The sequence below is a fragment of the Chanodichthys erythropterus genome, chromosome 3, assembly GCF_024489055.1.
Source record: "Chanodichthys erythropterus isolate Z2021 chromosome 3, ASM2448905v1, whole genome shotgun sequence".
Taxonomy (NCBI): Eukaryota; Metazoa; Chordata; class Actinopteri; order Cypriniformes; family Xenocyprididae; genus Chanodichthys; species Chanodichthys erythropterus.
This window is the reverse complement of record NC_090223.1, coordinates 32,201,519-32,217,270: the sequence shown is the minus strand read 5'-3', so window position 1 is coordinate 32,217,270 and position 15,752 is coordinate 32,201,519. Positions and strand designations below refer to the sequence as shown.

The following is a 15,752-nucleotide window of genomic DNA, read 5'->3' as shown; positions in this document are numbered from 1 at the left end:
TTCAGATTTTGCAACCAGGACTTTTTTGTAAGCATTGGGCTGTTACATGTGTCTAACGAATTTCATACCTGTCAATAAATGTAGCACGAATGCCGCTTAATTGAAATTTTGTAGGTGGCACTTACAAGCCATTTTGCCACACCTAATTCTGAAACCCATATCAGATGTAAATTTTCACCACTTCTGACACGTGTGTGAAGTTTCATGAGTTTTCGAGCAAGATGTGAAAACGTCAGCTTTGCTATCACAGGAATAAATTACATTTTAAAGTGAATAAAAATAGAAAATTTGCTGATCCCAAACATTTAAACTAGTGCTCGTTGTTAATTCATTTTCATTTTATGTTAATTTATACAACAAACTGTAAAAATGTCTATGTATAAATTAACAATTACTTAAATTTGTAAAATTACAACTAATGCTAATAAATTGAACATTATTGTACTTTCACAAAGACTTTGAGAGGAAGAGATCTACTCAGAGTATGAAAAGATTGTCTACAAATGCATTAAATTTTCACCTTCTGTGCTTGAATTTTCTGGGACAGAGGAATCTGCTATAATGTGAACGTCATTCTGGTTCCCCACAGGTGAGATTAACTCTGGCTTGGGTTCTTCTTTCTGCTTTTGCCTCTGTGAGCGACCTCTTCTACTTCTGCCAGATGGCACTGTGTCAGAGACCTTCTGTGCTGCCTGACCTCCTGATGGTGGACTTTCTTCAATCACTATGACATCCCCTTCTGAGTGACTGGCCTTTGGTTTTTTACCCACTTTGCCTGTTGTCTCTCCATCTACACGCTTCCGTTTCCTTCCAACGCCATCAGAAGATCCAGCTGGGCGGGACACCTTAGACTCACATTCAGGCTCTACGAATAATTATATAAATAGTCATATGCAAAGAATCTGTGAATAATTCTGGATTACATGTATTATTATAAATACATTTCTGCCTAAGTATTATATCTTTCTGTGGGCAAAAAAACAAAAACAAAAACAAAGGGATTCATTTTATTCTTCAGTCACCTGAGGCAGAGGCTTGGAGGATGTAGTCTTCACGTCTCTTAACGAACCGCATAAAGAAACGTTGATGAGGGAAGGAGGGATTGGACATTCTCATCTCCTCCAAAAGATGCTGTCTGATTGGCTCAGAAAACTCTGACTTCCGACAACAAGAAACCTAAACAATAAAAAAAACAAGTTAAATTTGTTGCTGTACATAAATACAGGATGCGTAAATAAAGCCTCCTTTGCTCACCAAGGCTATATTTATTTGATTAACTACACAGTAGAAACAGTGATATTATGAATCATTACAACTTTATATTAATTTTAAAATATTATTTTAAATCTATTCCTGTGATGGCATAGCTGAATTTTCAGTCTTCAGAGTCACATGATCCTTCAAAAATCATTCTAATATGCTGATTTGCTGCTCAAGAAACATTTCTCATTATTATCAATGTTGAAAACAGTTGTGAGGCTTAATATTTTTGAGGAAACCATGATACTTTTGTTTTTGATGCTTTTATTGCAGGGTTCCCACTCTAAGCCAAATGTCAAATTCCCTGACTTTTACTAACTAAAAAGCTGAATTTCCATGCTGAGCACTGAGCTGACAAAAATCAGCCACAAACACTATTTCACATTTGCAAGCTTTATTTACTTGTTCACAGACGTTTTAGTACAAAACTAGGTTAAACACTTTTACCCGTTAAATGCACTGATATTTTTCTAGAAGATTTTCTGTTTCTTATCAAGTTCATCATTCAGTCTTTTAATTTCTACACATTTAGTTTTTGCAGACCGTCTTAGACTGTTTGACACTAGGCTATTTCTGTAAATGGTTATGATTATTCAAGTCTGAAATAAATAATTAATTATTATTTCCTTGAAAAATATTGAAAAAAGCCCACTTGTTTGGGCTTTGCTTAATATTAAAATGGTTTGAGCTTGAATATCATTTTGCATGACTTTAATAGCCACTATGAGAGCAATAATGGATAATTTACCTCAGAGTTTGAAAAAAATAAATAAACAAGAAACAAGAATGTTTAAACTTTAAGTAATAAATACTTTTCATTGTGCATTTATGTCCCTGTTCCTTCTCTATGACCTGAACTAATAGCTGCAAAATTCCAGAAATATAGAAACCATTTCAAAAATAGAATCCTTTGTCATGTCATGGCTGGTTAGGACAGTCTTTGAAGTGGTCATTTTGTAGCCAAAGCCCTTGAAATTTACATTTTCCTGGCATGTTTGCCTTAGTTAACAGGTACAGGTGACTGCATTTGACTTAAGTTGATGAGCGGGAAGGGAATAAAAAGCAGCTGAAAAATAGCCTGACCCTGACAATACGTATAAAAAAATAAATAAATAATAATTAAAAAAATGTGGTAAAGGAAAAAATACATTTTGATTAATGGAAACTAAAATTTAAACCGACAAACAAAAATCCCTGATATTCCATGACTTGGACAAAAAAAATATATATATAGAATTCCCTGACTTTCAATGTCTGGAATAGACCTTTTCATATTCCATGATATTCCAGAAATTCCATGACCCTGTGATCATTAAAAACTTCAAAAGAACAGCATTTATTTGAAACAGAATTTTTTTTTATAACATTATAAATATATTTACTGTTACTTTTGATCAATTTAATGCGTCCTTGCTCAATAAAATTATTCATTAAAAAGAAAAACTCTTGCTGACCCCAAACTTTTGAACAGTAGCTTATTTAAACAAACACTGAAATATTCTGCCTTTTGAATAATACAAAAAAAATACAATGTGACACACTTAAATCTAATAATTGTCCCCAAAAGATTACCAACCTTCTGGCAAAATGCTCTCTTAGCAGGAACTGTAGTATAACCTAAAGACTTCTCCCAAGACATCAATTGCACCGCTGGTAAATTATAGGACTCCTTTAAGCACATAAGGAAGGGATTTGTAGGCCACTGGAGGTTCCAAACAGAACAATCTGACATGGAAAGAAATGAACACATTAGTCTCAAACACACACACACACTAAAATCATTATAAGTTCTAACCAAGAGAACACCTGTCAGCTTACCTGCAGCCCTCTGCTGAACATGCACCACTGTCTGGAAGGAAGCACAGGCCTGACTGTAAGCCTCTCGGCTGGCTGCCGTTTTTGCAATCTGTTTTTTAAAAGACTCCGGGAGGCCACTCTTCAGAAACTCTCTCTTTGCTCTGAACTGTTCATCATCTTGCGAGTTCTCGGATGCCTCTCGACTGACAGGGTTGAGTTTAGGAACAGGCATTTATTAGATTTTTTATACAAACGAGAAAATAAGAGCATAAGACAATTTTCCAATTCAAGTACCATCTGTTTTTATTAGCGTAATACCTGCTGTCGTCAAAGATGGAGATGACAACAGACGGTCTCTGGGCTTTCTTGTCAACAAACAGAGGAGCCAGTTTAGAAGCTGAAAAAGATAGACATGAATGCAGTTTCCATGCATGCAAAAAAAAAAAAAGCAGGCATCGACTTAATTTTAACTATTTGTGTCACTGTAAGTTACCTGCAGGAGTCTTGGATGTTTTGTTTTGAGTTGTATTTTTACCCAAAACCTCATTCAAACTACGAAGCTTTTGGCTTTTGTCACTTTCCTGTGAGGCGACTGGAGTGCTTTCGCTTTCATCCAAAAAAACTACAGAGTCCTAAAAAGATGACATTAATAGAAACAAGAGAATAAATTGAGCAATTATTAGCAGAATGTTTTGCAAGTATAAAACATTTACACCTGTTTACTTAAGACGCATCCACTCACCTCATCTTCACAGTAATTTATGCTGGACTCTTTGCTTCTTGTAGAGCGTCGTACACCGTCTTTCTCCTTATTAGTGTCCTTTTTACTTTGCTGAAGAGCTTTGGCTTTCTGCACCAGCTTTCTAGCTTGTTTTCTCTTTTTAACTGCATTTAATTCCTAACAAATAAGAGTTTTTTGAGTTATCTTCAATCTTAAAACATCTGCCAATGACAATAATTATTAAATCATTTATTCTATGTATACATTAATTTAATAAGTTATAGGCCTTTATCACTGTCCGTGTGTCATCACATCCAGCTCCGATAAGTAGTGTAAACGAATTTCCGCCAGCATTATTGTCAATGGATGGATGGCAGTTTTAAGAAGAAAATTAAACTAACTTAGTTTAATTTAACAATAAACGTCAGTTTTTAAAACTGTTTATTTAGACTTGTAGTATTGCACATACACATAGGTTACAGTATGGCTTGTGCGCTTCCCTTTAAATCGTCGGAAATGTTATGACATCTTTTTTCTTGTTTCACAATACTCAAATAATGATTGTAAACTGAGGGTTGTGTCTTTAGAAGACGTATCTGTGCTTAATTTTACTGTGCTGTGCTGACCGACATAAATAAATCACAACAATCCCGTGCCATTGATACAGGCTGCAGCGAAAACGTTTTTACGCTACTATAGCTTATGCTTTTCGAATGCGGAAGTGTGATAAAGGCCTGTTGTATAGTTTTTATAAAAACAACACTTTTATAAACAAAAAATATAAATATTAAATAATAATAATAATAATAATGTTTAAAATATAATACAGCATTATTTTTTGCAACATATATAAATCATAAATGTTAGTTACCTGTGTGGAGAGAGGACTTGAAATTTCAAAATCACCAGCTTTTGTAGCAGAGGATGGAAATACCCTGGAGATTCTCATCCTATCCAACAAAATGTCATGAGACAAGTAATACAAAAAAAAAAAAAAAAAATTAAAGGAGATTCTAAGAAATTAAAAAGTTAATCTCACCTGATAGGGCTGCCTTTCGTGTCTGGTGGGCAGAGCATTTCAGCTCTATAAATGCCCCTTTTGGGCCTGTGAGATTTTGGGGTGGAGGCCAAAGAAGGTGAGGGTGTATTTTGGGTCTCGTCATCTTTCACAGTGTTCTCTTGCGTCTCTTTCTTCTGCAGCACACTATTGAGCGCAGCGGCTGACTGTCTACGTGAAAGCTCTCTGGTTGACCTCCTCAGCTCTCTGACAGCCTGTTCACTGTTGTTATTATCAGCTGGCCTATTCTCGCTGTCGACCTCCGTGTCTGTGGGAGGTTCCTCAGTTTTCGGAGCTGGAGCTTGTGCATCTTCAGCTTTCTTAGCTTGTCCCTTTTTCCCAGCCTTCCTAACTTGCTTCTTTTTGTCACCAGGACAGCTCTTCTGTTCTTCGTTCTGCTCAGAGCTGGTTTCGGGTTTGTTCTCAAGAGATTTTTCTTCATGTTTCTTGTCTATTGTCTCAGGATCCTTCTCTTGAACTTGGTTCTGCTTGCTTTGACCCTTGTTGGTTTTGCTTTTAAATCCATCTAGACTAGGCTGCTTAAAGGCATTCATAAACTGCTTTCTCTCCGCCTCGGTGCTTTTAGGAGGATTGGAGCTGGACTCCATCACATCAAGTTCAAGATCTTCCTCAAGAACAACAACGTTGGACTTCCTTTTGAGGTCAGGCAATACGTCCGGTTTAACCTCTGGGATAGGAACAGACAAACTCTTGTCTTCGTTTGATTGGCTTTTTTTATTTCTACTAAAAATGGATGCGACTTTTAACTCCTTGGAGGCTTTGACAGACTCATGATGATCGGGGGAAATGGGATGCACCTCAGCTTGGACTGTCAGAGTTCGGGGTGACACCTGCAGAGGACCGCTTACAGAATCACTCTGACCATTACAGGTGTTGCGTTCATTTGACATCTCAGCAGTGTCAGTCTTGGGAATCGCATTGCACTCCACCTGCTCTTGGTTCTGATTTTGTAGGAAGTCTTTAAATGAGATTGTGACAGTGCTACTTTTCTTGTCCACACTTTCCTCCAATTTAGCATCACATACAGGCTCTTGAGCATCAGCATCACACTCCTTAGTCTCTTCACTGCCCCCTTTCGCCTTTCGGTTTCTCCTCACAGCAGATTTTCTGTTCCCACAATCTTTCTTCCTGCTTTGGTTTACAGATGGTTTTTGCTCAGAACTTTCCCCAGAATTCTTAACCGCCAGGACATTTGGATCAGCCTCCGTGGTGTTTTTCCTCACGCCACTTTCTTTATTGGACAAGACATCATGACAGGTTTGAGCTGGAACAGCAGCAGTGTCACTTTCCTTTACAGCTGATTCACTGGGACTCTCTATCAAGACAACATCATCTGTGACCATCTGTGCATCCTCCTCTTTGGACTTCTTGTTGTCCTTGGCCTTCCTGGTTCGCTTCTGCCCCTGTCCTCTTATAGGTTTTCCAGGGACTTCTCGACTCGTTTGCTCTGAAGGTTGCGGGGAGTTCTCTTTAGCTACCGGAGAGCAGCTTTTTAGTTCTTGCGGAGGCGAGGTTCTCTTAAAGTAGTCCATAATGTTGTTAGACCGAGGTGGTGAGAACGGCTTCTCCACTGGCTTGGGCATAAAGTAGTTCGTAATAGTTCTGACAGATGGTGCGTCCCCATCCTTCCTCAGTTTCTTGCATGGCTGGAGAAACAGAGCAATATATGTGTTGAAAATAATTTTGAATATAAAATCAGTGCCATATCAGCTTTTTATATGACACATACCTGACCCTCAAAATCCTCCATGATAGCTGCCATAGCAACAGCACCAGCCATCGTTTCACCCCCAAACTAAAAATCTGTATGGATTGAACAGACAAAACCAAGATTTTAGAAGCGTTTAAAGACAAATACACAAAACAAAGCCACGTGAATTAAAGTATATTTAAACATATTTACAACATTTAAGTTTGCACAATTTCATAATTCATAAGCAACTACAATTACAGTTTGAATAAACAATGCCTCCATAATTGCATATATTAAAAGTTTACCTGTCAACTAACTTTATGTGTGTGTAGAAAAATACATAAAGATTGCAGACACTCACCGTTTCTTTTTCTCCCTTCAGTGATAACGTTACGTTGATACATACTCCAAAATTACAGTTCACACTGCATAAACTATGAACACAACGAGTCTAAGTAAACACAAAGCCTATCTATCTATATACACATTTCCCAAACATCGATATACATTTCCAAACCGGCGAAAAACAAACATATCATGTGGTACTAACCAACCCGAAACCCGCCTTACGTGTGAATCTCTAAAATCAGAAGTACATTAGACGCTAAAGATCATAGCCCATATTCTGTAATATTGTAGATTTTAGTGTAGTTGAATTGTTTTCGACAAATGGCGCCAAATATCATGGATGTCTTTCGCCGCGCCGGCTCGGCCAATCACAGTCCGTGTCGTCATACATTCTCGAACAGGAAAAGCGCGTTTTCAAACGACGCTCGATTTCAAAATAGCAACAGTCATCTGGAAAAGGTTTGCCACAAGAACAAAAAGGTCTTTCTTTGCTTAATTCTTATTAATATAGTTATATTACCCCCTTAAATGTAATTAGCTTTAACTATGGGTTAAATCATGTCTTAATATCCTCACATATCCCACATTTAAGGTTTAAGCGTATGTGTGTATTATGATAAAACACACTAACATGCTGTTTAAGTATCTTACATTTTTCCCTTCTCTCTCTCTCTTTATATTTCTGGATATATATATATAAATGAAATATATGCAATTAATAAGAGCAGTTAATGCATGAACAGGTGTTTGGCACCTTTATTTTGAAAGACTAGTCGAGCGCTTCCTGTGGGCTTGTTGATGCGACGGTCGCACTTGCATACATACGGCGCTTTTCCAACTTTTTACCGTCTACAAAAGAAACGACGGATGCCTAAACGAATTTAACCCAAAGTCCAAGGTATTTTATATGCATTATTCTTATGCGATTCTTATTTAAACAGAAAACTCAAACAAACACAGCAGAGCATGACTAGTTTTTACGCTAACCGCTTTGTCTTTACACTATTTTTGTAGACCAGGCTTTGCAAATGTATTAAAAATGCCAATTTTTGAATAACAAAAAAGGCAAGATACTCGTTTAAAAACTGATTTGCAAAGGGTAAGTAAACATAAAAGAAAAGAATTCAAAGTTTAATTTCTTTGCATTTGTTAGAAAGCCAGATTTGTTTAATTTATTTTAGATTTAAAGTCATGTTATGAATTTTAGTATTATTTTAAATGATGATAATGCATAATTAACTAAAACGAAGCTCTTACCACGCAATTAAAAGTTTAGATTTAAAGTAACGTAACCGTAAAAAAAAGTGTTCTGTATATTAAATGCATTACATTTTTGAATAAAATAATATAAAATATGAATATAGAAATCCTTGGGTGCAACTGTATTGTTATTATTATATAACAATGTTGTTATTAAACTCACTGAAACTCACTAAAAGGCTTCCAATGATTTCCAGTCATACATGTGATTTAGCATTTGTGACTTTTATTTTTTTATTTTATATATATATATCTATATATATATATATATATATATATATATATATATATATATATATATATATATATATATAAAACCGTTTAGCTTGTTTGTTTGTTTGTTATCTTGGCATCTTTCAGGATCATCTTTGTGTGTGTAATTTATGTGTATGTCCTCATATTCTCTTATTTTCTCAGGAGGGCGAGTGTGTTTGTGGTCTCTGTGAGACTAACAGAGGACTGGAGAGCCAGTAACCGTGTTTTAATCAGCCTCACATTGAGGAGTATTTCTGGGAGTGTATGCATGTGTGTCATCATGGGCGACGTCATTGACTTGGACAGACAGATCGAGCAACTCAGACGCTGTGAGCTTATCAAGGAAAATGAAGTCAAGGCGCTGTGTGCCAAAGCGAGGTAATGCCTACACTTCAAGAGACCAGATATCTCATCATGAATGACTTAGTAGTTTTTTTTGCATCTAGTGATTATTGCTGATTTTTGTTAAGTTGTATATCAGTCTAGAGTTGATTTTGAATTAATGTTGTAAGTGTCATTGTTTGGCTCTACAGGGAGATTCTTGTGGAGGAGAGTAATGTACAGAGGGTAGATTCTCCTGTCACAGTGAGTATTTCTTTATAAATTTACTCTACTTTTTATAGGATTATGCAATTGAAACCAACCCACCGTTTTGTTTGCAGGTCTGTGGAGATATACATGGGCAATTTTATGATTTAAAGGAGCTATTTAGGGTAAGCAGTTGAGAATACAACATGCCATTCATTGAATTCACATTACATTTACTTTCAAAATTTGTATTGGTAGATCAGTTAAAAAACAAACAAACAAACAATGCATTGTGCTTTGTCTTTGAGATTCTGATTGTTGTCCTCTGGGTTTTCAGGTGGGGGGTGAAGTTCCAGAGACAAACTACCTCTTCATGGGAGACTTTGTGGACAGAGGGTTCTATAGTGTGGAGACTTTTCTGTTGCTGCTAGCATTAAAGGTGCAATATCTGTCCAGAAGTTAATCTTGTATGCTTTGTAATGTTATAGCTGCATTAAAGTCGTTTTACTCTCTGTAGTCTGTTCTTATTCTCAGTTTTTTATATTTATGCCTTCAGGTGCGATACCCTGACCGAATAACGCTGATCAGAGGGAATCACGAGTCGAGGCAGATCACGCAAGTGTATGGCTTTTATGACGAGTGTCTTAGAAAATATGGCTCGGTTACAGTCTGGAGGTACTGCACAGAGATATTTGACTACCTATCCCTCTCAGCCATTGTTGATGGCAAGGTAGGTCCTCATAGATTTCAGCATCTGCCCACTTCTATTTAACATTTTACTGTACGTATGTATGTGTATATACTGATTTTAAGAAATGACTATTGGCCGATACTGATATTTGTCACTTATTTGAACTTTTGTCATTAAAATAGATCAGTGTTTTAAAATGACCAAGTTCAAAAATGCATGCATTAAGGTATAATAGCTAGTTTATTGCTGCATCATCAAATAATTTCTAATGAGCATGAATTGGATCCGTTTAACATTTAATAAGCCAACATAAATACAACAGAACAAAGATGCATATATAAATAGTGCTTTTCTGGATGGCCTAACAGTAGTTTTCAGGGACAGAGATAAAGTTATCAAATGTAAAATATATCCTTCATTATATAAATCAAATGTACATTAATCCTTATTAAAGTTAGAAAAGTTATTTGGTCAAGAATAGCTCTCTGGGCGTCACGGTAAATGACTGCCTACAGCTCCGGGTGTGTGTCCACTACTCACTACTCCTAATGCGTGTGCACTAACTTGGATAAATGCAAAAATTCTGTTTTTTTGTTTTGTTGTTTGTTTGTTGGTTTTTTTGAAGAAAAGTCTCTTCTGCTCACCAAGGCTGCATTTGTTTGATCAAAAATACAGTAAAACATTAATAATATGAAATATTATTCCAATTGAAAGTAATTTTCTGTTTTAAAATGTACCTTTTAAACTATATACCTGTAATGGCAAAGCTATTACTCCAGTCCAGTTACTCATTACTCCAGTTTTCAGTGTCGTGTTTTCAGGATTCTTTGAATAGGTTTAAAAAGAAATGGCACTTATTTGAAATAGAAATGTTTTTTTTTTATCAGTGTTAAAACTATTTGTCACTTTTGATCAATTTAACCCATTCTTGCTGAATAAAAGTATTTATTTAATAAAAAAAAAAAATTACTGCCCCCTAACTTCTGAATGGTACTGTATATGTACTATTTTTTTCTCCCCAGATATTTTGTGTGCATGGTGGGCTTTCTCCATCTATTCAAACTTTGGATCAGATCAGAACTATTGACAGAAAACAGGAAGTTCCTCATGATGGACCCATGTGTGATCTACTGTGGTCTGACCCTGAGGGTGAGAGTAATATAATGCAACATAAAGGAAAGACCTTCAATATGTTGACCTAAAGACCTAAGATTGTCTGCTCCCTTTCTTGTTTCTAGACACCACAGGGTGGGGTGTGAGTCCGAGAGGAGCTGGATATCTGTTTGGTAGTGATGTGGTGGCGCAGTTTAATGCTGCCAATGATATCAGCATGATCTGCAGAGCTCATCAGCTGGTGATGGAGGGCTACAAGTGGCATTTCAATGAGACCGTGTTAACGGTGTGGTCTGCGCCAAACTACTGTTACAGGTGTGGCGTTTTATTAAAATGTAAAATGTGACGATACCAGCATTTCCCTAAAGTGGATTCTTCTGATTGGCCATTTTATTTACTTACTCAACAGATATGTCTGTGATTGGCTACAAAATGCTGGTATTGTTACATTTTTAAAACTTCAGTACTAACTTGGTACCGAAGTCCGTACTTTTGACATCACTAATATTAGATGTCTCACCAGGAACTGTTTTATTTATTTCCCTCTTTTGTAATCTTGTCTTAGGTGTGGTAATGTGGCAGCCATTTTGGAGCTTGATGAGCATCTCCAGAAAGAGTTTATCATATTTGAAGCTGCACCTCAGGAAACCAGAGGCCTCCCCTCGAAGAAACCTGTGGCTGACTACTTCCTTTGACTTTCCAGTCCAGGAGGAAATTTGGAAGCATCAGAAACAACATCTGTATAGACTAACTTTTTTTTTTTTAATGCTTTTTTTTTGTGCTGGCCAACTTTTATCTGCACAACATCAGTACTTCTGTGAATGGACCAGCATTTACTGCCTGTTTCTCATATTCCTTCCTTGTTACAAACTTTTTTTCTTACATCTTGTTAAATGTATTTGAAACTGTTTTGACTGTCCCCAATTATGTGGTAGTTTTGTATTTTCAAACTGGTGGTATTTTTTTCCAACAAAAAGAATAAAATGAGTAGGTTTATATATTTGCATATATAAATCTGTACAGAAATGAGCATATCCATGAATTTGTGGTTAGTTTTTAATATATTGCTGGCTGTATTTATATAGCCATTGTTGCATATTTCTAATAAGAGTCAAAATATTTGTATTCGCACCTGAAGAATTTACACAATCTTGAATCGCAGACTGTGAAAGAAGCTTTTGATGTAAGCAATAAATCATGATTTCAAAGACAAGATCATACACAAGATAACTCATAATTACATTGTATATTTTGAGTCACGGGTTTCGAATGGTAAAGCAATCGCATTGATGCACATAAAAAAATATTTGCAAGCTGATTTGGTTCAGACCCGCTATTTTACAAAACAATGTCTAAATGTTTAATGTCCAAAATATTGTGATTGTAGAATTTCTGAAATTGAGATTACGTTTATTCCTATTGATTAGACCAGGTCTAATCAAGATGTTTGGTATTGTTTAAGTAACTGACTGGTGACTTGAACCAAGTGGTCAACTTAAATGGACCAAAACTGTGTAAGGAGAAACTGGACAATATTTGATGTGCAGCATGTGATGTGATGGACTCTATTTATTTATTATCTCCATCTTATCTCCTGTCCACTCCATACTAGATGATTCTTCTTTCTTAATTAGATCAATTATCACTGCAATGGATAGCTTACAACTTACAATTATTTGACAGATCCCATCAACCAGATGGCAAAATAGGCTATCATCAAAGGCTTAAGCTAGTCCTAGACTAAAATGCATGTTTGAGCTTAACTGAAAGCAACTTGTACAGACATATCTTAAAATATGTCACTGCCATTGTTTTGTCTCAAAATGCACACCTGTAATGTTTTTTTTCCAAGTGTACATTTATAAAAGATACTTAAATATCCTAATTGAATTTTTTATAATCCTGGCTTAGGCTAAGACTTGTCTGTGAAACCGGGCCTTAGAGACACATCTTTCAATCTCATGAACAACTCTGTCCTCTAATCTAGGAATTTTGTTACCCTAGACAGTGACTACTGTTGATATTTGGAGAGCAAATTACTTGGGAATCGAGCAGCATACACACTGAAAGAGAATCTAAGACTATAATATAATTGGTGATGTCAACATGGCTCAGAGGACATACTTGGTCATTTTTGCAAGGTTAAAACCAACGTCATGAAATTATTTTCCCCTGTTTTTATATATCAGCATTACTGATGACGTCAAATCTGTTGGCAATGCAGGAACTTACACTACTCAAGTGCCTCACTGTCCCTCATTTTTATAAAAATTGTATTGAACCAGGAATATCCCTTTAGTAGGTAAATCAACACACAAAGTAAGTGTCCAGTAGGAGATGGTTTATTCCTTTGGTTATTACAGAGACAGTCGCTGACCAAGTTCTTATAAAGATAATAGTGTTCAGTTTAGTGTAACAATAATTTAACTTAAATAATTAGAAAGCCTTCATTTTCAGTAGCCATGCTTTATACCGGATATTAAATAACCTTTAGTATATTGGAATGTTAAGTTTTGGCAGTGTTGTGGCAAAACGGTCACACTCCGTATCAATATGTACCAGCACCAGAACTGATTTTCCATTTGAATTGTGTATCCAAGCTACAGTTCTTCTTATGTCAAATTAGACATTCATTCATTCATTCATGTCACAGCAGAAAGGCATTGTTTAAACAATTTTCTGTTACCAGTGGGCATTCCTTTTCTTAGCAACCGTCTCCAGGAAATGCAAGTGATTTGCATAAAGGGCCAGGGAGGAGTCGATATCAATCCAACTCACTTGACCAGCATCATCGCCTGCTTGCAATGGAAGCTCACTTACACTATTGCCTAGATGGAAAAAAAATTATTTCAACTTGTGGGGTAGAACAATGTACTTCACTCGAAAAGATGCCTTCAGAATATTATATTGAAGTGTTTCATCAATATAAGGATTTTACCTGATTCATCATGGAAATTGACTGCAACTGTCTCCATCCAAGCATTATCTGTGTTTCTTGGATCATCTACATAACCTTTATACACCTATAGGAAAAAAAAAAAAAAAGAGTTGCTGTGTTATATAGCACTGCATCGTTTAAGGTACGGTCACATTGTTCATTGTGAGCGGTCATTCATGCATCACTGCACTGCTAACAATGGAGCTTTTTTCAATTTCGCTAATGTGACTGCACCTTTAGACACTAAAAATCACACATAAGGGCAAGGTCTTACCAGAAGACCTTCTGAGTTGAAAAGCTCAGTGATTCTCTTTTGGATATTTTCCCTGTCACTTGGAGATGCTTGCAGAGAGTTCAGTGCCTCTTCTGAGAACTCGCGCTGCAATGTTTGAGAAATGCGCTCTCCGGGGTCCACCATACCCTGAACACAACACAAATTATACAGTCATAACAAAGATTATACCCATATGTTAGCATATTAGCAGAATGAATTTTAAACAAGCTTTAAAATCACCCCACACTCAAAATAACCATTCTGAAAACTTGACTCAAAATTTGTTGTTTGAGATTGTCCCTGTTAAAAATATAGATAATGCTTATATAAACTAACATCACGATTTATACTCACCCCTGGAATGGCCCATTCACCGCAGTCCAACCTTTTAATGGACACAAATTGCAGTATGGGTATTTGTGAGTTAGTGTGGTGGACACGTTGTCCTGACGAGTCCCTTTTCCACCTGTTTGAAGCCACAAGAAATGGGAATGGGTGATTGTTTTAAGCATGTGAACTTTGACACACTGAACACAAAATACCTTGCATTCATGGAATTGTTAAACCGGTCGAATGGGACAGAGGTTGCAGTTAAAAGGCCGGTTATAGCATTTATTATGACACACATACCTGGTAACTATTGGATCAGCAGCGTGATTTGGACCCCACCTTCCCAGTAATCCTCTGCCCTGGAGTCCAGTTCTTCCATGTGGATTACTGAGGATGATTTACAGTGAGTAGACATTAATAAGCAGGAAATCAAGCCTTGTAAATATTACAAATATTTATATTTTTTTGATGACTTTGTGTTTTAATGTTTTAAATCTCTTCATTTCATATTTGATGAATTTTGCAACATCTACAGTTTTTTTATGATATATAAATAAGGGCAACTTGACTTTTACCCACAGTGGATTTCCATTCTGGATCCGATATGGGCCTTCGTGGCTTCTCCTGTCCACAGATCCATCCAGGGAATTGAACTGTGGGGAAAATGTGCTAAAGGAAGTGTAAATAGTCTAAATGAATCAAAAGAAATTTTCACATATATTTCAAAACATTATCAGGTATACCATTGTAATTTTAACCACTATCATTCTCTTGTGCATTTTTAAATCAGTAAGGGAAATTTGCAGTGATAGAATTTTTTTAATGGATTTAAAATGTCAAATATATAAAATATAATTAAATATTTACATTACTCATGGTGTTTTATACATATGTTGTTACTCACCCAATCTCTGGGTCAGCCCAAACAGGCTTTTTCAGCACAGTAGGGGCCGTATAGTGAACAGGCTTGTACTGGGGCCAGTCTGTCTCCCAGTCAACTTTGTCATCTGGCACAGGAAAGCGGCTGGTGTCTGAGCCAGTATATACTGGAGAACGAGCCTTAATGTGCACGGAAGGAGACATGTAGACAGATGTTGATGAACAGAGACTGGAAGTGCTGCTAATGGCGTTCTTCCTGCTGAAAATTGGTTTAAAGAAACTATTCATTTCAGTTTCACATAGTCAGTGATGTTTCTTTAAAAAAAATAATACAATACAAACTACTAGGCACTACAAGAGAACAACATGCATTAAAAGCTGTCGCTAACAGACCTGTCTGTCAACCTTGTATCACAACTACAGCAATTTTATTTAATAATTTACATACCAGATTCCACTTGTACCAGTAGGGTACGGAAGCCCAATAAGACTAAGCGCTACATGCACCGACGCAACCCAGTTACGGGAAACTGTTTTCATTCCAAATCAATATATGAAGCCCAGAGCCGCAGTAGGCAGGAAGTGAG

General features: G+C 36.4%; 2 protein-coding genes across 8 annotated transcripts in view; one reads left to right on the top strand and one right to left on the bottom strand.

Moving 5' to 3' along the window:
• The window catches only part of LOC137017506 (ADP-ribose pyrophosphatase, mitochondrial-like), a 24,419-nt gene extending 8,667 nt beyond the window's left edge, over positions 1–15,752 (bottom strand). For 2 of the 6 annotated variants that reach the window (XM_067381842.1, XM_067381844.1), the window contains exons 1-11: positions 6,911–7,332; positions 6,586–6,659; positions 4,818–6,502; positions 4,650–4,728; positions 3,800–3,955; positions 3,551–3,689; positions 3,376–3,454; positions 3,079–3,260; positions 2,837–2,985; positions 1,023–1,176; positions 521–865 (exon numbers count right to left, since the gene is read on the bottom strand). In XM_067381842.1, the coding sequence (XP_067237943.1) occupies positions 521–865; positions 1,023–1,176; positions 2,837–2,985; positions 3,079–3,260; positions 3,376–3,454; positions 3,551–3,689; positions 3,800–3,955; positions 4,650–4,728; positions 4,818–6,502; positions 6,586–6,636 (3,019 nt within the window). In that variant the 5' untranslated portion in view covers positions 6,637–6,659; positions 6,911–7,332. Of the gene's footprint in view, positions 1–520; positions 866–1,022; positions 1,177–2,836; positions 2,986–3,078; positions 3,261–3,375; positions 3,455–3,550; positions 3,690–3,799; positions 3,956–4,649; positions 4,729–4,817; positions 6,503–6,585; positions 6,660–6,910; positions 7,333–13,074; positions 13,573–13,682; positions 13,768–13,956; positions 14,104–14,310; positions 14,423–14,586; positions 14,674–14,865; positions 14,956–15,190; positions 15,425–15,613 lie in introns of those variants that run through there. The other 4 variants (XM_067381841.1, XR_010894608.1, XM_067381847.1 and 1 more) reach the window with 4 other exon arrangements.
• ppp4ca (protein phosphatase 4, catalytic subunit a) lies at positions 7,683–11,962 on the top strand. Of its 2 annotated transcripts, XM_067381853.1 has the most exons (9): positions 7,683–7,795; positions 8,575–8,790; positions 8,946–8,997; positions 9,075–9,125; positions 9,278–9,379; positions 9,497–9,670; positions 10,654–10,780; positions 10,870–11,059; positions 11,310–11,960. In XM_067381853.1, the coding sequence occupies exons 2-9, from the start codon at positions 8,681–8,683 to the stop codon at positions 11,437–11,439; spliced, it is 936 nt and encodes a 311-aa protein (XP_067237954.1). In that variant the 5' UTR covers positions 7,683–7,795; positions 8,575–8,680; the 3' UTR covers positions 11,440–11,960. The 2 variants fall into 2 exon arrangements, with proteins under 2 accessions (XP_067237954.1, XP_067237955.1); XM_067381854.1 differs by lacking the exon at positions 7,683–7,795 and having other exon boundaries at positions 8,580–8,790; positions 11,310–11,962.